Source organism: Lynx canadensis, chromosome B4 (assembly GCF_007474595.2).
Source record: "Lynx canadensis isolate LIC74 chromosome B4, mLynCan4.pri.v2, whole genome shotgun sequence".
Lineage (NCBI taxonomy): Eukaryota > Metazoa > Chordata > Mammalia > Carnivora > Felidae > Lynx > Lynx canadensis.
The window spans coordinates 19,367,243-19,390,329 of record NC_044309.1 but is presented as its reverse complement, the minus strand read 5'-3'; the positions used below and the strand labels follow the sequence as shown (position 1 = coordinate 19,390,329).

Sequence of the window (23,087 nt, the reverse complement as noted above, 5' to 3'; positions counted from 1 at the left end):
AGAACAGAATCGTTCTGCCTGCTTTGTTCTCTATTCTGTAACTACATCTAGAAAAGTACCAACAAAACAGACACTTAATATTGTTGACACATAAATACATTCAAGTTAAAGTTTGATCTGAAATACAAAGAGACCGCTTTGTTACATGTGCTAAATCACTAAAACTTGGTATCAGTCTTTAATTTATTAAATCTAATTAGAGCTAATGTGGCTGAGGGTTAACAGTGCAATAATAGCCTTTTTACTTTTACTTCTTTATTTTTTTTAAGCAGTAACAGAAGATGTTTCGCTGGACCATAACATGGTAACCTGTTTATTTTTTATTTTATTTATTTTATTTTTTTTTTAACATTTTTTTAATTTTTGAGGCAGAGAGAGACAGAGCATGAACGGGGGAGGGTCAGAGAGAGGGAGACACAGAATCTGAAACAGGCTCCAGGCTCTGAGCTGTCAGCACAGAGCCCGACGCGGGGCTCGAACTCACGGACCGCGAGATCGTGACCTGAGCCGAAGTCGGACGCTTAACTGACTGAGCCACCCAGGTGCCCCGGTAACCTCTGTTTATTACAAAGCCTGAGTCAGCTGGTGACCTTTCATAACCAAGAAATCAGTAAATTATTCCTACATTAACACTTCTGTTCTCACATAAAGACCTCTCATTTCAATGTTTTATTTCACTTGTGACAACTGTCCTTAGTAAGGACTTCTGAAATTCATACCTTGTATCGCTTCCGTCTCAGTGTATTCTAGTTTATTGTTTGATCGTGAACTCCCTGGTGGCAGAGAATGAAAGGTGCCATGTAGCTTTGCTTCTTGTACACAGCGCAGGGCCACGAATGCTCGGTGAATAAAGGGTGAACGAGAGGAGACAAAGTGCAAGCACAAGTCGCCCCTGTCCTAGACACAGCAAAGACCCCAGAATGCACCCTGAGTTCCGAAGGATAATAGCCATCATTAAAAGTTAAATTTACCATTAAGCTGAGAACAGAAATAGTAAATGCAGGCACAACACTAAACTATTAGTATATTTTGAAAGTGATGGATATGCATCCAACCAGCGGTGTTTCAAAATCTCCTTTAATAGGAGCAGTGTCCATAACGTCACAATCCTTTGCTCGGTCTCTGCATTAATTTTTCTGTTGATCCTCTTTGTGCATTGAGGATTTACGTTTTATGCTTTATGAGTGGTATTCTACCCAAATACAACATTTGTTTTTAATGGTGAGCATAGTCTTAAAATTAGAAAGCCAGAACTACTTAGTAGGAAGTACACTCTTGATTTTGAACTCTTCGTATTTTTGTCTTTGTTTAAAATAAATGTGCCAGTATTTCTAGGGAAGCCACTACTTTTGATTTCTGACTACCGATGGGAAGCTCTAGACCCCTGAAAAAGTCCAACTCCTTCTTAGCCTGACTTCCGTAAGGAAAATGCCTTCAACAAGAAAATTTCAGTCGCATTGTTTCCCTGTATGTGAGAGCTGCTTCCAATCTGAATTTGAGAAGTGCGCGATATCTGTCAAAAAGTGATGTTTTCCTGTCTTCGTTTAAGTGCAGGAAGATTTAAAGAGTTGATAGCTGAGATACTTCTGTGGTCAATTTCTGAGATAAATTTCTGTGATGAAACTAATCTATAGGAAAATAAATGAGTCCTTTATAATGTAAAATCCTATTGTCAGCTATTACCTGATCACATGTAGCCATCTAGCTGGTGCCTCTAGCTTGCAAAAAAGCACATATTGTAAACTGGTAGAAACTTTTAGTTTGTTCCTGGAGAAAAAGGTTCAGGATTCTGATTGAATTTGAAGTCCTTAGAGAAAAACTCCTATTGCTGATATCAGTAGACTGGGAATGAAAGCAGCGTCACAAGTTTCCTCTTCTGAGTGTGAAGCTGGGAAAAGGATCAAGTCCTAATGAATAGCACTTGTTCCAAGATGCACATGTGTCTTTCATTGATTTGCCAAAATTAAATCAAAGGGTTCCATATGTGTGTGAAGGAGAAACATCTGACGCCGAAAGTAGCAAACAATAAAACATTAGAAATATATTTCCTGCGAAGCCTAGTTGATTGGGGAGAAAGAGAAGGTTTGATCATCAGGAAGGAGATAAATGTGGTCATAGCATATGTGTCAAATGAGAAAACTTTGGAAGAGCTTTGTAAATTGTGAAGTGATGTACGTGGAAAGGACAGAATGAGTTTTTCATGTTGAACATCAGCAGTGAAAATGGAAAGAGTAGTTTTGGGTTTTAGGGATCAAATTTAACATCCAAGTTGGATGGCGGACTGAGAAGATACACATATTTGCATATCTGTCTTAGAGATAAAACAGTTACAATGTTACCTTTGTAGTCATGCATTTCCTTTCCTGCCCCGACTTCCTATTTCATCCAGGTGCCCCACATCCTCCCGCCCCAGGCTAGTAGGTCATGGGGATTGGATCCTGACTTTTTACAGGAACTACTTAAAATTTCCACGGGCTGATGCAGCCGGGTGACGTTGTGTTGAGTCTCTGCCTTTTGTTTGGTCATTATCTCCTGTTGCCCAAGCTCACTGTTGTGTGTTCCCTCTCTTGCGGCCAGATTCCCTACTCCTTGCCTATTCTTATTCCAAAAATGTTCCTGATCTGCCCGTGCCACATTTTTTCAGACATTCTGGCTTTGGATCTTTATCTTACGGCATATATCTGACCCTTGTGTACTGAACTTGTTTACTAGTCTGTCAGATTCTTACCTAGATCCTGTCAAAATTTTTTTTTTTTTTTTTTTTTTGTCAAAATATCTTTAAAATTGCATGCCTTTGATTCCAGGGGCCTGTTCCCCATCTCCCTACTTGACTGTGACTCTTGGTACCTGCCTATTTCTTCAGCCCCAGCCGCTTACCTTAAACTGAACCTTGGGCTCCGCAAGGCCCAGACAATCCATTATGTTCATTTGCCCATGTTTCCCTGTCTTCAAATCACGTCAGGGACACATTGATTCAGTTTCGTATATGTCTGTTGGTTGAAAAAATATACACTTGCTCATTCAGAAGTGTTCCCAAGCCTGAGATGTGTCTATATATGATATTTAGTGTGCCTTGTCACGAAGGGTGTCTAATATAAAACTGTATTTGGGAACTACTTGTGGACTGATGCTTTTCCCAAGGGTCAGTATTTGAATTGATTAGCGCAAGAATAAACCACATGCCTAGTCTGTTTTAAAGTCTTTAAAAATAGGTTATGTCTATTTATCTAATAGGTATTTATAGACTATCCTCTACAATAGCATAATGAGAATTTCTTTCATTGTTGAATAATGAATCTTTCTGGATGAGACTGACTTACACAATATGGATGGTAGTATTCATTGAGGAAAATTGGGATTTGCTATGAACTGACCTTTCAGTCATGGCGTAACTTGTGTCGAACACTAGATTCAGTGCCGTGGTTTACCCAAATGGAAACAGCATCCCTGTATCCCTGCTATCCTTAAGTTCTTTATTGCTTTCATCTTATCAAAGAACTGCCCCAAATTATGTATTTCTTGTCAGAAAGTTATAGATATAGACATATATCTATCTATCTGTCTATCTATCTATCTCTATATTATCTATATATCTATATACATCTATATCTATATCTATATCTATCTATCTATATCTATCTATATCTATATCTACCTATCTATATATACATATATCTATATATATCTATATATATATTTCCATACTGTGAATTCCTTTATTTCCTTTTTTGTTCTGTTTTGAGAGATAGCATGCATGTGTGTGCATAGACACAGATACATACCTTATTGATTTTGTGCCACGAGAACATTTTTAAAGACTTTGTAATTTGGGGCGAAAAGCACTTCCTTTTCCCTCAGTGACAATGCTGCTTCTACGTGTGGTTTGTGTTACAGTTACAAGTTGGGGAGTCTCTCCTGGATTTGATAGCTAAAACCGAGAAACAAATCGGAGAAGAAACACACAAGTTGATATTCAAATGTAAATGTACGAGTAAACTGGTTAGATTACTCTGAAGCAAAATAGCAGATATTCCTAACTCTAAATCTCTCTAGTTCTGTTCAAAACACATTGTGTCCTGGTTCCATTCTGCCAGAGAAGAGTCACAGACTTATTTTTTCGTGACAAAAACCAGTTAGCTTTGAAATCGCGACCTACTGCTTTTCCTGGCTTGTGAGACTAAGTGTACCTGGCTGATAATGTAAAAAAATAGCTTATTTTGTGATTCTTTTTTTTCAATATTTAGTGATTTTTTTTAATGTTTATTTATTTTGGGAGGAAGAGAAAGAGAGAGGGGGGGATGAGTGGGGGAGGGGCAGAGAGAGAGGGAGACACCGAATCTGAAACAGGCTCCAGGCTCTGAGCTGTCAGCACAGACCCCGATGCGGGGCTCAAACTCAGGAGCCCTGAGATCACGCCCTGAGCTGAAGTTGGATGCTTAACGAACTGAGCCACCCAAGTGCCCCTTTTTCCAATATTTACGAACTGCAGAGCCTTAAAACAATATATTAGAAATTCTTATTTTGGGGCAACTAAGCCAAATATAGAAAAGAAGTGGTAAGATGTAAATGCATATATGCATAGCGCTAGAAAGTACATAATCTGGATGTTTCCTTTTGCGATTAATAGGTAAGTAGGAATCTTTAAATATCCGACTTATATTTGGCTAGAGCAACATTGTAAATCTATTATTTAAATTTAGAGAAGAAATGGTTAAGCAGTCTTCCGGACTTATTATATTTGCAACTGAATTCTTAGCATGACTGTAGTGCTTGTCGCCATTCTGATGCTGACTTGGGGGAGTAACAGTGTCCTTGCAGGCAGTGGCCTCCAGAAGGATTTTGAAAATTGTCAGGTGGCATCATGATGGGGGTCTTCCTTGCTCAGTGGGAGAGTGGCTGAAGTCCTATTGGGATGTGTGGCTTAAACCCAGACTTGAAATTATTCATACAGGATAAGGTGACTGAGTGACAATTGTCCTGAGTAAAATAGGATACTATTGGCAAAGGGAAGAAGAAACAAATCTCTCTCTGTCTCTCTCTCTAACACACACACACACTCCAGAGACTTATCAGATGCCAAAATGAGCCTTAAAAGAAATCTGAAAGCCATTGCTTCAGAAGTAATGCTGTTTTCTATGACTTGAGCCGGATTTTCCAAAAGTGAATGACTCATTCTCACCGTAATTTCTTGCAGCGATGTAACTAGCATCCCATCATCAACCACAGTCACCTAAACTTCCTGTGGAGTTTCTACCCTGAATCTACCACGGAAAGAGTCCGTGCCAGTGACAGTGACCTCTGTGAACCCGACGAAGCCGACTTCCACATCTCCCCACGCACCAAACTTCTTTTTCTTTCGCCTTTCCCTCTCTGCAGTCTGCCCCACCGCAGGAGTGAGTGGTCCACTGAGGAGTCTTCCAACTCCACACAAAGCCCTCTATGCTGGAAGCTCCTGTGCTCTCCAGACCGCAGCGCCCTCTTTCACACTTCTGATTTCACAATGCTTATTTGCACATTGATCTCACACTGTCTTGTCATTTCGTCCCTATCGTTTTGCTGTGGTACAGTCAGACGATAGAGTATAGACTGTAGGGTTCTAGGGTCAGACTGTTGGTATTTAAATACCAGCTCCACGTGGCCCTGATATTTTTTTTTACCAAGTTACTGCACCTGTCTAACCTTCAGATTCTTCATCTGGAAAATGTGGGCATTTTGCCACCTGTAAGGGAATGACGATTTCACCAGCTGATGCGTGTGACCCACTGAGCACAGGGCATGTTGTAGTAGGGGGACCCCAACCGGACTGAGACCAAGGGGGTTCCTGGGGAGCAGGACTTCCTCTGCTACAACTGGGCGAGTCCTGAGCAAACTGAATTAGTCCTCTAACATATAAGCCCTTCATCCAATCAAATTTTATTGTATTCATAGCGTATGTTCCTTGGAAGGCAGAGTCCTATGTTACATCTTTCCCCCATGAAGTGTCACAGGGACACATACCTAGGTGATTAAATATGTTCCCATGTATTGAATTGTCTTAAAGGGGGTTTGCAACACCTTGGAGTAATAACATTTATCTGAGAATAGAAATGAAAACAAAGATGATATCGGAGTCGAGAAGGAGAAAATTGTAGGAACCTAGCACTGGCTTGGGGGATGCTTTTTGAATCTGTAAAGACATTTTTTGGCTGCACAGCCCCCTTTCTCTCTGAGGTCCTGTTCTGGTCAGCCTCGCAGAAGCGGGGTCGGCTTCCATTGGTTCGCCCTCCCTAGGTGGTGCCTCCTGGTGCTCGCCTTACCGGAACAGCTGGATTCTTGGATTCTTCTGCAGGGAGCTTCCTCTCACTAAGATTTCTTCTGACGGTCTCTGGTTGCTTCTCGTGTCTCGGGCTAAACATTCGCCTCCACAAATACAAACGAGTCACGGAGGGGGAGATGTGTATTTTCTTTAGCCTGTTCCCCCTGCTGTCACAGAATACCACAGACCAGATAGCTTACAAACAACAGAAATCCGTCTCCCCCACTTCTGGAGGCTGGGCCTCTGAGATCAGGGAGCCAGCACAGTTGAGTCCGGCGAGGGCCCTTTTCCCAGGTTGCAGACCGGTATCTTCTGGTACCCTCACCTGATGGAAAGAGAGCTGGCTACTCTCTGGCCTCTCTTGAGGGCACGAATCCTATTCTAGAGGCTCTGCTCTCATGTCCCAGATCACCTCCCAAAGTCCCCACCTCCCAATACCATCACCTTGGGGGTTTGGATTTCAGCATATGAATCTTGGAAGCAGCCAACACAAATATTCAGTCGGTTTCAGGGGGAGAGGGCGAATTTAGGAATCGCGTAAATAGGGTCACGTGAGCCTCTAAATTTGTGTCGGGTTGGGGAGAAAGCTGATAGATAGCTCGGTGGTTCTTCACTGTGGCTGCCCATGTAAATCACTTGGAATCCTTGAAAAAATAAGACAGCGACGTTTAGTCCCTTCACTCCCACCCCACAGATTCTCATTTAATTGGTCTGGGGGACCTGGACATAACATGGTTTTAAAAGATCCCAGGTGAATTCAGTATGCGGCCAGAATGGAAACCCACCCACCGAGTAACTGATTCCCTCTCTGTCTCTGTTCCCTTTTCCTTCCCACAATGTTCTGGCCTGGCCAGAGCTGGAAATTTAGCATAGGAAATAGCAATGATTGCTTTTATTTTTACATATGATTTCCAAAGTTTGAGCACTTGTTTTGTATCCCAGTGATGATTATGCTTGTCTTTAAAACTTGGTGATTTTAACTCAATTGTAGGTTATCTCACTTTTATGTTAAAGTCTGTTGATTCATAGCTTATTATGCCGTAAGCCGGTTTCTTAGGTACTTGTCTGTTTACAGCTTATAATTAAAAACCAACAAACAAAAACCTGGAGGCAATCTGGCTTGTTTCTGTCTTCTGCAGGGATGGGACAGAATTTTCTAGAGTGCTTAGAATTCTGTCAGATTGAAAAAAAGCATCTTGCCGCTGCATTCAGCATAAATGTTGTGGATTTAGCGCTCACTTGGGGCTTGTGGAGAGAATCAGATGCCAGGAAGAAGTGAGGCTCTGAATTGGAATCCTGGATGGCACCTGTAAAAGCTACTTGAGCAAAAAGGTCCACATCATGGGCCTATTTTATTACCAGTCAGCTCAGCTACCTTGCACATGGCCAAGATGAGATCTGATGAGGTTCTGGCTCCTTATTTAATACTTACTTCAAGGCCAGCAGTATCTTCCTACTTTCTCATTTACGGTCATCATTCATTTTAGCAACTCCCCCGTGGTTGCCCAAATCGAGATTCTTTATTCTGAAAACAAAAACATCCCACGCTTCTCTAAGTTCTTTGACACATAGTAGGTGATAAAACTGTAGTCAGCTGTTAAGAAAATAGGACAGTAATGTGATTGTATCCTCTATTCTTGATTGCAAACCTTCTGAAGGGTGATTTTCTCCTTATTCTGAATTTTTTTTTTTTAAAGTAAGCCTATGAGAAACACTCCCAAATTATTTTCTTTGCTTATGTTATGTTTAAGGTTAGCCAGCTGTTACAGACTAAATGCTTGTGTCCCTCCCCAATTCCCATGTCAAAATCCTAATCCTCAAAATGATGGTAGTAGGAGGTATGGCCTTTAAGAGGTGACTAGGTCGTGAGGGTGGATTTAGCGGCCCAGAGGGCTCCCGCAGCCCCTCTGCCATTCGAGGGCTCAGCTGAAGGAAGTAGTTCATCTATGAACCAGGAAATGGATCCTCATCAGACTCTGAATCTGCCAGTGTCTTTTTTTTAAATTTTTTAAAAAATGTTTTTATTTATTTATTTATTTATTTAATTTTTTTTTTTTCAACGTTTTTATTTATTTTTGGGACAGAGAGAGACAGAGCATGAACGGGGGAGGGGCAGAGAGAGAGGGAGACACAGAATCGGAAACAGGCTCCAGGCTCCGAGCCATCAGCCCAGAGCCTGACGCGGGGCTCGAACTCACGGACCGCGATATCGTGACCTGGCTGAAGTCAGACGCTTAATAAAAAATGTTTTTATTTATTATTGAGAGACAGAGAGATACAGAACATGAGCAGGGGAGGGGCCGAGAGATGGAGAGACACAGAATCGGAAGCAGGCTCCAGGCTCCGAGCTGTCAGCACAGCGCCCGAGGCGGGGCTCGAACTCACAAACTGCGAGATCGTGACCTGGGCCGAAGTCGGACGCTTAACCGACTGAGCCACCCAGGCGCCCCTGAGTCTGCCGGTGTCTTGATCTTGGACTTCCTAGTCTCCAGAACAGTGAGAAATAACATTTGTTGTTTAAGCCGTCCAGTCTATGGTATTTTTTTGTATACCAACCCTAATGGGCTAAGGCACCGTTCTTATTTTTGTGTGTGGCGTTTGGCCATCTACTATTATGGCTATTGTCATGGTGAGGCTTTCTGAACCTCTCCCCCACAGTGGGCTGGCCTCCTTTTGAATATTCTTCCCCTTTTATTATGGGTGCATATCCTTGGTTCATTTACTCTACTGCGCATGTTTACGCGTATTTCTTTATTTTTGCGGCTTCAGATTTGCGAAGCTTCCAAAACATGTTTCCTCTTCCATTCTCACCCTCTGTTTTATGATCTTTGTGTCTGCGTGCTTCTTTATCTTGGCTTTATCTCCTTCCGTGATAAGGAGAAACGTTAAATAGAAAATATTAGTATTGGCTGTTTGTGGAAGAACTTTACGGTGCACGAGAGGAGAGATTTTGGTTTTCTAAATACTATGAGACATTCCAAATAGAGCCTGAAATCCTTAAAGCTTGAGTCAGCTTCCAGACCTCTGGTCAATAAATCTTACCAGTGTGAAATGAAAATTGAGTCACATTTGTGTGTTTGCTGTTGCCTTAGGATAATGAAACTATTGTTTTATGACTCTTACGCCATTGTAATAAAAAACTCGTCAACTTCAAGACTCTTGAATTGGAAGACTGTCATGGTACCTTCGCCATTATCCATCTGTATCAGTGCCGGTGGAATCTGACCCCTGGTTGAAGGAAGAGGGCACTATATGTTTTTCTCTGATAAAAAGGCCAGGTTTGTGGCGAAATGCCTAATATCTTGCTTTTGCAAAACCTTTGGAGTTCCGTATTTTCATGGAAGAATGTTACACACACACAGACTAGCTATCTTTCACCCAAGTTCTTAATAAACCCAATTTCCAAAGCCATTGTTTTAAATCTCCTATTGCTTATTTTACCTACAGTACATACAAAAGAAATCACGTACCAAAACAATAAAGAAAAGCAATGTCTGTGCCTCTTTTTAGATTGGCATGTGCTTTTAGTAAGTTGATTCCTCTGGGCTCTCAGTTATGTTTTTCATAGCTCTAATAGGAGCTTCCTAAAAACTCTTTTATTGTATCAGGTATAAGGTAGATAACAAGGTTTGATAGCCCTCGAGGAACGTGCATTAAGTAATGCAGCTCGAGAGGGAAATGGAAAGAATCGATAAAGGCATGAGGAGAAACCGTAAGAACAAGATAGATTATGTTTACCCCAAGGTTCCTCCTTCTAAACTCTCCCCTGTTCTCTCCAACCCACACAGATTTAGGGCAAATACATCACTTTCTTCTCTTGCTATATTTGACAGTGGCTACAGGTTCTCTTTGAAGGTCAGGTTTGAGCAGTCGAACAGGCATGAATACACTTGGTTTTTAAAAGCCAAAATTCGAGAACGCTGTTCAACAACACTCTTGAACTGTCAGTCCTGGGATTATGACGTACAAATTATATAAACATAAACACATTACAGCATATGAGACAGCATGTTTAAAAATATTTTTCATCATTGTCTTTTCCTAGTGGTTTTCCCCCAAAATATTTTAAGATGGTTTTGGTTAACTCTGCACATCAGAAGGTGAAGGTCAGTTTGATAGTGTAACAAAGGATAAAAGTTTTTTTTTTTTTTTAATTCTAAGCAAGTTTATAGGAGTTTTACGTTTAACTTTTAGAATTTACTAATAGATTAAAATAATAATTTATAAAGCACTGACTTGTTTAAAATTTTTTTTATTTTTACATTTATTTATTCTTGAGAGACAGACAGAGCACAAGTGGGGGAGGGGCAGAGAGAAAATGAGACACGGGATTGGAAGCAGGCTTCGGGTTCTGAGCTGTCAGCACAGAGCCAGATGCAGGGCTCAAACTCATAAACCGTGAGATCATGACCTGAGCCGAAGTCGGACGCCCAACCGACTGAACCACCCAGGTGCCTCAGCACTGATTTGTTTCAATGGCTAAAAACCAGTCACGGCTGCCAGTCTGGGGGTACAATTGGTGCCCTTGACTTACATATTTAACTGGAAATGCCCTAAGTATTCTGAGCCATGTCTTCAGCTCGGCAAAGGACAGATGTCCAGGGTCACTATTGCTTGGGGAGAGCAATTGTTTTTGTCACTCCTCTCCTTTCATGCCTGGCATGCCTCGAACGTAGTGGATGGTGAGAGTTGTTAAAATTTATGGAGGCTTACTAAGTGACAGGCAATGTAGTAAGCCCTGGGCACACATGAACTCACTCAGTCAATATTTGCTGAGTATCGAGGGAGTAAAGAAATGAATGGGCAGGGCATCCAACACACAGAAAAGGCTCTTCTCCTCAGCTGATTAAGTGGACTTAGATATTTTTAGGGATTTCATTATTTTTTCTTCACGAGTGAATTTTGACGATATGCCTGACTTCCTCTTGACATTAAATATTTAAATTGAGCTGCTAATGTTAAGAAGTGCGATGTTCTCAAGTATTTGATATTTAATGCTTTAATAACTTTAGAATGTTCTACAATCCAAGTAAAGGTCTTGGCAGCTTCTCTTGGCAGCTCCTCTTTGTCTCTTTGAACATCAAGACAATAAATAAACACGATCTGTAGCCACACTGTAATACGAATTAATTCAAGAAGTTTTTAAAAATTTCCATTCAACCTAATATCACTATTGTCTGGAGAATACATTAATGATTTGTAATTTTCTGATGATTCAACTTCTTTAAAGTTTGACGTTCTCATATATCGTTAGACTGCACATGCCACTTATAAAAAATTATTTATAGTACCCAAGAATTATATCTGCTTTATTCTTTTATTATAAAAACTGTCCTAAATCAATCAACCTAGGGTAATTACTTTACATACTCAACCCAGTTGAGCAAAAATGGCAACCTATTATGGATTTTTATAGCACATGTTTAAGTCTTACTAATGTATCATATGATTATTCAAGATACAACGAAGGGTGTGCTACTAAAATACTCTGATTCATAGCCAGCCCCATGCTTCTGATTACAAATAATTAAATATACTTAGAAACACACACTCAAGCATCCACCTACTGAGTTTGTGGGGTTTGTATCTAGTTTCTCTGTTGGTTTCTCTAGAATTCAGTGTTCTTCAAAACAGGAATGATGTCTTTTGAATGTCCCAATTAGTGACAAGAACAACACACAGTGAGTGAATGTTATGTTACTATTTTCTTTTCTTTTGCTTTTTTTTTGACATAGAAGGATGTTTATGAAATTCTTTACATGGTTTGATTTGTTAGGCTTTGGTAACATATTCGGCCGACTTATTTAGTCTTGACTTACAGGCAAAATAAAATGGAGAATTTATATATTCTAAATAAAGTCTTCTTTTGGGATAGACTCATTATTAACTGCTAAGCTAACCATATGCTATATTTACCATCTTTGTAAACTTGTATTCAGCTGTATGTCTTGAAATATTGAGAGCATCCGTTATTTCTGTGAAAACATTTATACTCTATCATTGGTTTGCCAATCGGATTAAATTTTTAAAAATTTCTTATTTAAAAAAAATGTCTAAGTTTATTTATTTATTTATTTTGTGAAAGACAGAGAGTGTGGGAGAGGGGCACAGAGAGAGGGGGACAGAAGATCCAAGCGGGCTCTGCGCTGACAGCAGTGAGCCCGATGCGGGGCTTGAACTCACGAACTGCGAGATCATGACCTGAGCCGAAGTCGGACGCTTAACTGAGCCACCCAGGCACCCCCAACATTTCTTCTTCTTCTTTTTTTTTTATTTTAGAAACTGTCTAGGGGGATTACATAGCTCAGTAAAAATGAGATTTTGTTAAAAGGTTATGGGAAATTTTTGTTTTGTACTCGTGTTGTTTGCACGGAGCATCTGCAGTCGAGTAACACAAATATTTCTAGAACATATTTTCACCGCGTGTTAAACTGATTCCCTCTGTCTGTGCTTAGTGGCCGAAATGTGTGCTAATCTAGAGATCACTATTAACATTACTACCCCAATTGCACAAGACACTGGACATGGCATTTTGTTTCAGAGGATTCTAGCAGAGCATGACGTCACTTGAGGACTTGGGAGGGGTATTTTGAGACTCGCTTTGAGGCATCTGTGTGTGTGTGTTTAATGTGCAGCACCTGTCCTTCCTGGAGCCTATCAGCAAAGCCATTCTCAAGGCTATGGGTACATGCACCAGACCAGCCTGTCATCCGTGAGGTCAATGCAGCACTCACCAAATCTAGTAAGTATCAGTTTGAAGTGTTTGTTCTTCCCTGCTCTTCCCGTTTTGTCTCCAAAATAGAAATACATATGGAATTGATTTGCATGGAATATTTTCCATTTTCACATAAAGGGTAAATGCTGACCTTGCTGTTTGTACCCTTTTGAAGAAAGCAAAAGACTTACAGAGGTAAACCACTGAGAAAGGAAAGCATGATGTGAAAACATGTAACCAGTAAAACATAGAAAGACTCTACCAGAACGATATCCTGATTGTGACCTCATGATGGGCATTAGCCAACTGTCATCCTCCTTCAGGTCGAGAAAGCACAAATATCGGGTCACATTAATCCAAATGGCCAGCAATCCAAATGGCCACTACAGCCCAAATGACATGGCCAGCGTATGTCTTCGAAACCTCCCATAGGAAATCTTGAAGGACTTCCTGATTGCTTCGCTAAATGTGAAGTTTGGAAGCACTGTTCAAGGTCATCTAGTCACATGGGCATCTTGTGCTAAATTCTCTCCACCCTCCGGACACAGTAGCTTAACCTTAGCCCTCAGCAACAAGCGGTCCTTCTAAGCAGTTGGAATTCAGCTTTACCAGCTCTGACCTTCTTTGTGTCTCAGCCAGTTTCCTCAGTCCCTGAATTCACTGAATTTTGAGATTTTCCAACGTTCACATTAAATTCTTGGTCTGTAATGAAAACAAATATAAATTTATAAATTTAAAACTAAATTTATAAATATAAAACTAAATTTATATTCTGGATATGAACCACACGGCAGACATGTGATGTGCAGAGATCTTCTCCCAGTTGGTACGTTCCTTTTTGTTTTGTTGGTGGTTTTCTTTGCTGCACAGGAACGTTTTAGTTTGATGTGGTCCCACACGGTTATTTTTGCTTTTGGTATCAATTCTAGATAACCATTTCCAAGACCAATGTCAAGAAGCTTCCTGCCTATGGTTTTTTTTTTTTTTTTTTCTCCCTAAGAGTTTTATGCTTTTAAGTCTAACATTCAAGTCTTTAACGTATTTTGGGTTAATTTTTGTGTATGGTGTAAGAGAGTGGCCCAGTTTCATTCTTTCACATGTTGTTGTCCACTTTTCCCAGCACCATTTACTGAAGAGGCTGTCCTTTCCCGTTATGTATTCTTGGCCCCTTCATCATAAATTAATTGACCATATATGCATGGGTTTATTGCTGGGGTCCCTGTTCTGTTCCATTGATCTATGTGTTTATGTCAATACCACAGTGTTTTGATTACTATAGCTTTGTAATATAATTTAAAGTTAGAAAGTGAAAATTTTCCCTATTATGTTATGCGTACCTCAATATTCAGAACACTTGTGTACTAAATTTCTGTCGCCGGGATTCAGAAACCTACAAAGTAAGTATATTATGTGTTTTTCTTTTATTTGTGTTACGTGTTTTTAAGAGGAAGCAAAAATCCTTTGTATCTGTTTAAGAAAAATTCATTTCCTCTCCCTGACGGGGATGGGGGACAGCAACAGTGACGTGTCTCTGTCTCCACTAGGAGAGCTTTTCTCTGAAGAATGTGGAAGAGGGGAGAATCTCCATGACCTGAGGTCTCTGGGGTTATCTGTAGTTGGGGAAGGTGGCTTTACTGCTTCAAAGCTTACTTTGTTGATGGGCTGGTGATTGTAGCCAGGGCCTTTCTCTGTCCCCATTCTGGGCCCCCAAACGTTACCCTTTTTGCTAGACTGGTAAACTGGAGCCGGACACCACTGGGACGGACGCTAGGCTCAGGTGTGCACATCTCCAGAAATAAGTCCTATACTGGGGAACATTCCTCGTAGTTACCTTCCCGCGTGGGGGCTGGCTTGCCGTGATTGGCATTTGTGGCCGTAACTAGTTCGTATCCGTCACGTGACCCGCTCTTTCCTTTCTCAGAGGACCTACCGAGCCATGTACGATTACAGCGCCCAGGACGAAGACGAAGTCTCCTTCAGGGACGGCGACTACATCGTCAACGTGCAGCCCATCGACGACGGCTGGATGTACGGCACGGTGCAGAGAACTGGGAAAACGGGGATGCTCCCGGCGAATTACATCGAGTTTGTTAATTAATTATCTCCCCTTGTCTTTGAGCTTTATTCTAATGTATACTAGACCTAATCTTTTTAAAGGCTAGAAGATACTTTTAAGACAACTTGGCAGTTATTTTACAATAATCTCTCTCTACTTTGACAATTAGACACGCAGGTACCAGGAAGAGGGAATGACTTCTGGGCTGAAAACAGCAGCATTTTCAGGAATTGCTGTAAACAAAATCGTTAGGTCTGGAGACCCTGGTGCTGCTAACTGTGTTAATGGTTTCCTTTGACTGGCTTTCGAACACTGCTGGGAAATGTATTTTTGTAGACTTTAATAGAGATGTTGAGTGTCCCTTAAATGTAACAAGTCTCTGAAACTTCTTAGCTGTCACTTTGGAACCACCAGAAGCCGATTCTCTTAATTCAGTAACACGGCCAATGGTTTAAAAACAGTTAGCTTTTGAGTCATTGGGGAATTTCCAATTCAAGTGAAAATTGCCTAATATAATAAACGTAAGCAGTGGCAGAATGACAGTTTGGTTACAATTATACTGACTGGTGGCCTTAGGGACCTAGAAACTTCTACCGAACAGACATTTCCTTGTTCCCTAGGCTGACTTGGGTCTATTTATTTCTCATTTGTATCAAGGGATACCCTTCTCTCCACTTACATCCTGTGGGCCCGAGTCTACGCTTGACTGCACAGAATGTCAGGACCAAATGATGTCACAGCTACTCCGCAAAGGGCAAAGTTTAAAGTCATCGCTGTTCTTTCCCTAGTGGCTTTTACCCTGCTGCATGTCACGTAGGTTCAAGCTCTGTAACATAGGCAGCCGCACTGCCCGTCCCTGTTATGAAAACAAAAACCGTGGCTGATAACCTCACAGCCCCTCCCTCTAGCGGCCAGCTCATCAGAAAAACATCTTTTGAAAAGTTGCTTGAGATCCTCTTGCTGTCCTGCACTCTAGTTTCGAAGGATTTACACCTTTAGGAAATAGACGTCTACTCTAGCACATAAGTGGTTTAGGTGTTTACTGAGCAACTTTCATTAACTTAATGCCGCCGTTGATTGAAAAGGAAAGAAAACGGACCAGGAGCCAGTGACGACGCAGTGTACTAGAGGCGACACGCGAGCAAAAAGTCCCCCCCTCCACACCGAGATGAGCCGGTTTCCTGTTTTGGAAAACGGCATTCAGATCTGGGAATGGAAATCTAGCCACCGAAACCGCTTAGACTTGGAAAGACTTCCCTTCCACTTTCTTCCGGTTTTTCTTTTCTAAACCACATTCAGGGGGTAAGGTGAAATTGCCAACCGAGATTTTAGGTATAGGCCCAAGAGGTTGTCCACTGAAAAAAGCAACTGTTGTCCTGTCTCGAATTTGAAATGAGAGACCTTGCAGGCTCTTTCTGGACTCACGGCCATGCCACAGCCCTTGCTGGTGGCTCACGGAGGTTCGCCTGTGGTCCACAGTCTAGATCACTGGAGAAATGAACGTCCGTCAGCGACTCTGTGTTTTTCTGATGGGCTCAGACGTGCAAGAGGGTAGTGTTTTTGGAGGTCTGGCTCTACAGACTCACTCTACAGTGACGAAGCTGGAAAAGCCAAGTCACAGAAATACGGTAAAATGTATGGATCTTGGGGATATCTCCCTTCTATAGTATATGCAAAGAAATTAACAAAACATCCTATAAAGTACCTTTTTTTTGAAGTGTTTAGGAGTCCAAAACCAAATGCTAACTCATTTATACCTTTTGAAAAATTAGCACATACTTTTGAAAATCGATAGTTTCATTCGATCCGGCTAAAAGAACAAATAAAACTTTGTTACACTCGAGCTGCATCTGTAAGACATTCACAGAAAGAGAAAAGACAGGAATTTGGGTAAAAAAAAACTAGAGAGTCTTTTTGAGGGGGTTTCACAGATTACTACATAACCAACTGGACTGATTTTTTCTATCAGTGAAATGGTCGGTCATGATTAAATCGACCCCATTCGTGTTTTGATCGTCTCGTAGGCAAACCGACAAAGACAAGCTGAAATTGAAACATTCTTACAAAAATTTCTGTGCATTAAAACCTAGGGCAATGAACTTGCTCGATTTACTTATATTTCCCCCAGACAGTCCGCTTTTTGTGACGCCGTTGATGACATCTGCAGACTAAGTGTGGGACGGGTACAGTTTTTGAGAAATAGCACATTTGAACAGCAGCAGACTTGACATGATGCTTATAATTTTGAGAAAATACCGTAAGGCAGCAGTTTGATGCTCCACGGTCATTCTCATCCACTAATTTCAAAATCAGATTCATGGAATGTAGAAGTCAATAATTATTAGGGGAATAATTCTCCTAAGATTGGAAGCGTCCCATAATGTTTGCACAGAGGGATGTTTCTGCTCCCAGCCTCTAGGAATCAAGGCCTGCTCAGAATTTAACTAGAGAGCAGTTACTCTACCATAAAGACTGAGGGAGACCGAGATGTCACGTGCTCCCGACCCCATAACTTGATAATGTCACTGTTATTAAAACTTGTCAGGATATCGAGCATCTCGGCAGAAATACAGGAAACATACATGTATAATACCAAAGTGCTATTTTTACAGGATCATTTTTCAAAACTACATTCTCGAACAGGGGTTCCACTTTGCACGCGCCTCCCCCCTTCAATTTGGCGACCCGTATCTCATACATAACGCTGGCGGCGAAAGAAGGGTTGGAAAAAAAATCCGTCTTTTACAAATCAAGTTAAAGGAGACTGGGAAATGTTCAAGCACAGGGAGCATGCACTTGATTTTCTGAATCTGATGCATTCTCAAGCCTGATAAAAAGCACAAAGGAGCAGGTTGACATGTGCGTATAAGGTTCCCGAAACACAACTCCACGTGGATCCTGTCTCTCTTGAGAAAAGCAGAGCCAACAGGATAGAGGACCTCTGTTGTCAGTTTTTGTAGCAAGCGTTTTTACTAATTCTCGTTCTCTAGGGAGGATTTCTATTTCTCACCTGTGGCAAAACAAATTTCTTCACACCTTCTTGTCCTCGTTTACACATCCGCAGCGTAGCCCAGTTTAAAATTTGTATCTGGTTGTCAGATCCCCGCGTGGTCCCTGCCTGTTCCTCAGGCTTCCCCCACCTCCAGAGACCACACAGGAATTTGCCAGCACAATTTCTCCGGGCACCTTGTGTGAACATGGATGAGGTTGGACTGGCCCCTCTCTTGCCAAAGAGCTTGGTTCTTTGCTCGAAGATGATGGAGATGTGGTGTTGGCAGGCCGCCCGCGGTCTTTCTCCCCTGTCATCTCCCCGTCGGGCTTGATGACGCTGCGGGAGGGCGGGAACCAGACTTTTCTCGAACAGTGAAGTTCAGGAGGTACATACATCTCTTTTTCAGGTGCGTCCATGTGCAGCGAAATGTTTTTAATGAAAAGATAAAGAAAACGTGTGTGATCCTTTAATAACACATCCCCTTTATAAAGTGGATGGAGTTTATACCAAAATTATAGTATAGATATATTTTAAAAAGGTGCCTTTTTGATTGCCCTTGTTAGTCCATGATGGTCTTGGAAAGAAAACCAAGCAAGCAAGCAAACTTCTATCTATTCTATAGTAATATTTTATTATACACGACTGGTATTTTTGTGGTGGGGGAGTGAGACGCTCCTGACAGATCCGGAAGGTGGTAACCGATTGTATTTTACCTGTAAAGGTTTAGAACTTTAGAAAACACTGACTTTCCCCATCTATTTCTGAAAGGTTCTTTGTGGATTTATATATATAGTCAGGATGCATAAACATTAACTTCAGGCCTGAGACTTAAAATACCTATTGTAAGATAGAAGCATTATGTTATGAGGCTGAATTCATTGCAGAAGATGAGATTCACTTCATAAGTGTCATTATACCTTAGCTATTCGCTTCTGATAATCTAAAAGTGGCTAGAGCGTGCATGTTCTGGGTAACATGACTCCGAGGCGAGAAAGCTTCAGTTAAGCGAGGAACAACGCGAACTCAGTTAAGAATGCTAAAACGGAAGTCTCTTTCTGAAGTATTCCATGGCCCTTCGGATCCTTTCCAGGCAGCTGACTGTCAACTGTTCATTAAAAAAAAAAAAAAAAAAAAAATCAGGACGTTGTATGATGCTTGTGTGGCCGTCGTTTCACGATGTCTAGACCGCTGGAGTCCACAAGCCTGGAAGGATCCCCAGGGCAGACTTCTCCCAGCTGTCCATATCACTTCAGTATAGCCATGGAATTCAGATGCTTTTTGTGTTTGCTACACGGTGTCCCGTTCACAGAGTACACGCTTCTTTGTAATCCAGTTGCTGTAAAGAATGATTTGCTTTGAAGGTAAAGAGAAAGCCGCATCACAGTCCCATTTCTTCGGTGTCCATACAATGAATGGCGGAGCCTTTAGAGGCAGCACCAGACCTGTGGCAGGCGTGGTGTGGACATGTTGGCCTTTGACCTGTGATGGGAATAGAGAACTAAACCAATGTGCAGTTTGGATTCTGTTCGCTTCAAAAATGTGCAGTTGTGGTTGATGATTCATTTGCAAGGTTGTGCTCACTTTGAGAGCAGACGGTTTGGGTGGAAACGATGTTTTTCGAAATGAAGGGGCTTCTAGAATGATACGATGTTATGAACATAATTTGGCTTTTGTTATGCAAATTAACACCAGCTATTAAAATACATTTTAGTAGAAATGCTTTAATTCATGTTTTTTTCCTCTACACTGTGAATCTTTCAGCCTTGGTGAACTAGAGCAACATCGTGCTGCCCAAAGGACTAACCTATGCAAACTAGTTCACATTTTAGTGGATGTCACAGTAATTGTGTACTAAGACATTATTTCCCCCGGGATAATGTACAACGGCACTGAAATAACACCTTAAGCCGAGCATCATGTATGTTTAGTATAGTCACTCACAGACCCTTCAAGGCTACTATAATCATTAGTAGTGGTATTTGTTGAAAAAGCAAATCGCCGACTGATCTATTAAATCTCCCTGAACGATGTCAGAACAAGAATGACAGGTGGATGTGTCGGCCATGGCTTCAATGTGGTCACTGCAGATGTTCTGTGATACAACTGTGTTCGGATGCACTCTCTTCAGGGTATTATTATTCTGTGTCTTCTTTCTGTATTTGTAAGACATTAGAACGCTTTAATTTCCTATCTCTACACATTCGGTTTGCTTAAATAAATGCAGGATATAACAAAATGGTTCTACTTCTTGGTTCTCACCTTGGTCTCTTGGTGCTTGGGTCGTTGCTGCTACCCCGGGAATTAGGTTTACCGTGACAACTTACATTAAATCACACCGTAGTTATCTGCTGGCTTCAGTGCACTTCCGTTAGAGAGTCATTCAAAACGTGTCTTCCTCCCCCAAATAAACACAGTTTTAAATGATAATAATCTTATGCTTTTTCCGGCTCAGTATCTGAGTTTATATCAAAGCACCAGAGTAGGACAGCATTGTAGTTCACTTCTTTCAAGATTAAATTCCTCATATGTTCTCAATAGTAGAATTTTAATTTTCTTGTGTTAGCAAGATGAAAGGAACAGCTCGGAGCAAAGCGCAGAAAATGCACAAATCGAGTACATGAAACAGGGAGTTGCTCTGATTTCTCAGCTAAGAACGGCTCATTTATCATAGCACATAATTGCTTTTTTTCCCCTAAATTTCCCCTAGTTGGGAAAAGTGAGTTAGTCCCTGTTTGTACCCTCCTAGGAACCTACCGGGACTAGGATCTTGGCTTTACTATATTATTTTGTAAAAGTTCCTCTTTCGTGGTGCATAAACCCTCCTAATTGTAAACTGATAAACAGTATGGATGACACATTTAGAACACTGACTCACAGAATAAACAAGTCTTCCTGACCTTGAGCTTTTGTTTTTCATATTCCAAAAGTATCAAATGAATATTTGTACGATATTAATCATCCAATGTGCTGATGATATTTCAAATTACAGAACAGATTATTTATTCATTTGACGAATTTACTTTTTCTCCCTCTAAGATTTTTTTTCCCTCTGTGATAATAAATTCACTTCGTATAACCCAAGCCACAGAGTAATGAATAACTTAGCAGGATTTTTTTTTTCCCGAACTAAACTAATTTGGATTTAGGATATATCATGCTTATAATTTTATTAACTTAAACATCGTGACATCAGTTTTCTAGGTAATTGAGATCTACGTGACCACGAGAAGGCGACCAAAATAATTTTTTTTACAAAAATACTCGGACATAATAAATTATAAAGTAGATAGAAGGAAAGTTTTGTTCTTTTCTTTATTGTAATCTTCTTCTCCTACACAGGGGGATTGAATAAGAGTTTTGTGGTGGCAGAAAACTGGATATGGGCCAAGTTTGAACTACTTTCTGCAGTTCTAAGCAAAATTCTCAGGGCTTTGTCTATTATATTTGTATTTGGGAGCAGCAGAATTATGAAAAACAGAATGAGAAAACAGAGTTAAAGGGTACAAAGTCAATATGAGAACAAAGGACCTAGTTACTGATTTTGTATTTATACCATGGCATTTGATCTTTAACACTTTTCTACTTTTTTTTTTTTTAATAAGTAGCAAACATGAAAGAGAATAGTAGACTGAAACAGAGAAATGCACTTGAGAGAGTAAGGAATTTTCCTGCGGCCCAAGTCTAGTTATTAGATTGTTCTTTAAATGAATTAGTTTCTGGTTCTTAGCCCAGGTTTTCCAGAGGGCCGCTATCCAAGACCACGGTGGCCCAAATTAATTTTTGTTATCTCGTGTCATCTCACCACCCTGATCACAGCTGATTGGGTCTAGGTGACCAACTCATAGGCTGCCTGGGAGCCCTGAATGGGGACTGCACGAGAACTTGGTCCAACAGGGATGGTGGTGACTGATCCTGTCCAGATCTCTCTGACAAGACCGAGTTCACGACATAGAGCAAGTTGGTTAACTGGTTGTATTACGAAAAGTTAAAAGGCGCAAAGAAGGAAGTCAGGAGTAAGCCTACGCTTTGAGTAGGCAGGAGTCATGAGTAAGTAAAGTCACGAAGTGGGGGAAATGTATTGAGAGTAGACAGAGGAAAAAGTAAAGGTCAGTAGTGACATATGGCATATGATAGAGCCATAAAGAGATGGGAAGAAACTTGATTCTTGTTAATAGGTGGTGCCCACCATTCAGGAGCCCCAAACCTTGCTGCAGAGGGTGACACTTCGTGTCACATGCCCGAGGCTCGGTCCTGCTGCCACTGTGAGGCCACCTTCTCTTACCTGGACAAGGAACAAATTTCATGAACGGTGGAAAGATATGCACGATGTCCCCCACCACGAAACACTGAATGATAGAAGTGACTGGAATGCCAATTACGTTATTACAGTTCAAACGTTCCCAGGTTGTCTGAAGTAATTTTCTTTTGTTTTCTTTTGTGATATGTTATACTCTATTTATCCTATTGAAAATCACTTTAGTTAGAAGTTGTTTCCCGGGGTCCTAGGAAGGGTGTCCATAGTTGATATCAAATGCATTTAACTGCAGCCAGTGTGTATGTGCAAAGAAGGGCTTGGAGGTTTAAGAGGAATGTTCTCTCTGATTTCTGTGTTTGGCAAAGAAGAAGGGAGTAAATGGGGCCACCTTAGAGAGAGACATTGGCACTGGTGCTCCAGGGATGAGAGCGTAGTTGTTTTCTGCAGAGCTTTCATAAATACCCAATTCGAGGTGGGTTTTGGGAGTGTAGAGTTTATCACACACTATTCACCTAATAGAAATACCTACTTCTGGTTTTCCTCAGTGACAGCTGTTTAAGGCGGATGAAGCAGTAACTGTGATTTATACATTTAGCCTCTATTGATTTAGTGTTTATGTGCTCTAAGGAACAGAACACAGAACTTTCCTCCTATAGCTTATGAACTGGTAGGGGAGGCTGGCATTAAACGACCAAGGATACACATTTATACACTTGTATATACTTGCGTATACTTAGATAATTGCCCGATTGCACTGTAAGAGATGCTGTGAAA

At 41.0% G+C, this 23,087-nt stretch overlaps 1 protein-coding gene across 13 annotated transcripts in view; it reads left to right on the top strand.

The window, feature by feature from the left end:
* The window catches only part of NEBL (nebulette), a 363,233-nt gene extending 342,936 nt beyond the window's left edge, over nt 1-20,297 (top strand). For 12 of the 13 annotated variants that reach the window (XM_030321282.1, XM_032593838.1, XM_030321277.2 and 9 more), the window contains 2 exons: nt 12,931-13,037; nt 14,932-20,297. In XM_030321282.1, the coding sequence (XP_030177142.1) occupies nt 12,931-13,037; nt 14,932-15,108 (284 nt within the window). In that variant the 3' untranslated portion in view covers nt 15,109-20,297. Of the gene's footprint in view, nt 1-5,194; nt 6,742-12,930; nt 13,038-14,931 lie in introns of those variants that run through there. The other variant, XM_030321281.1, reaches the window with a different exon arrangement.
* Nucleotides 20,298-23,087: the final 2,790 nt, after the last annotated feature.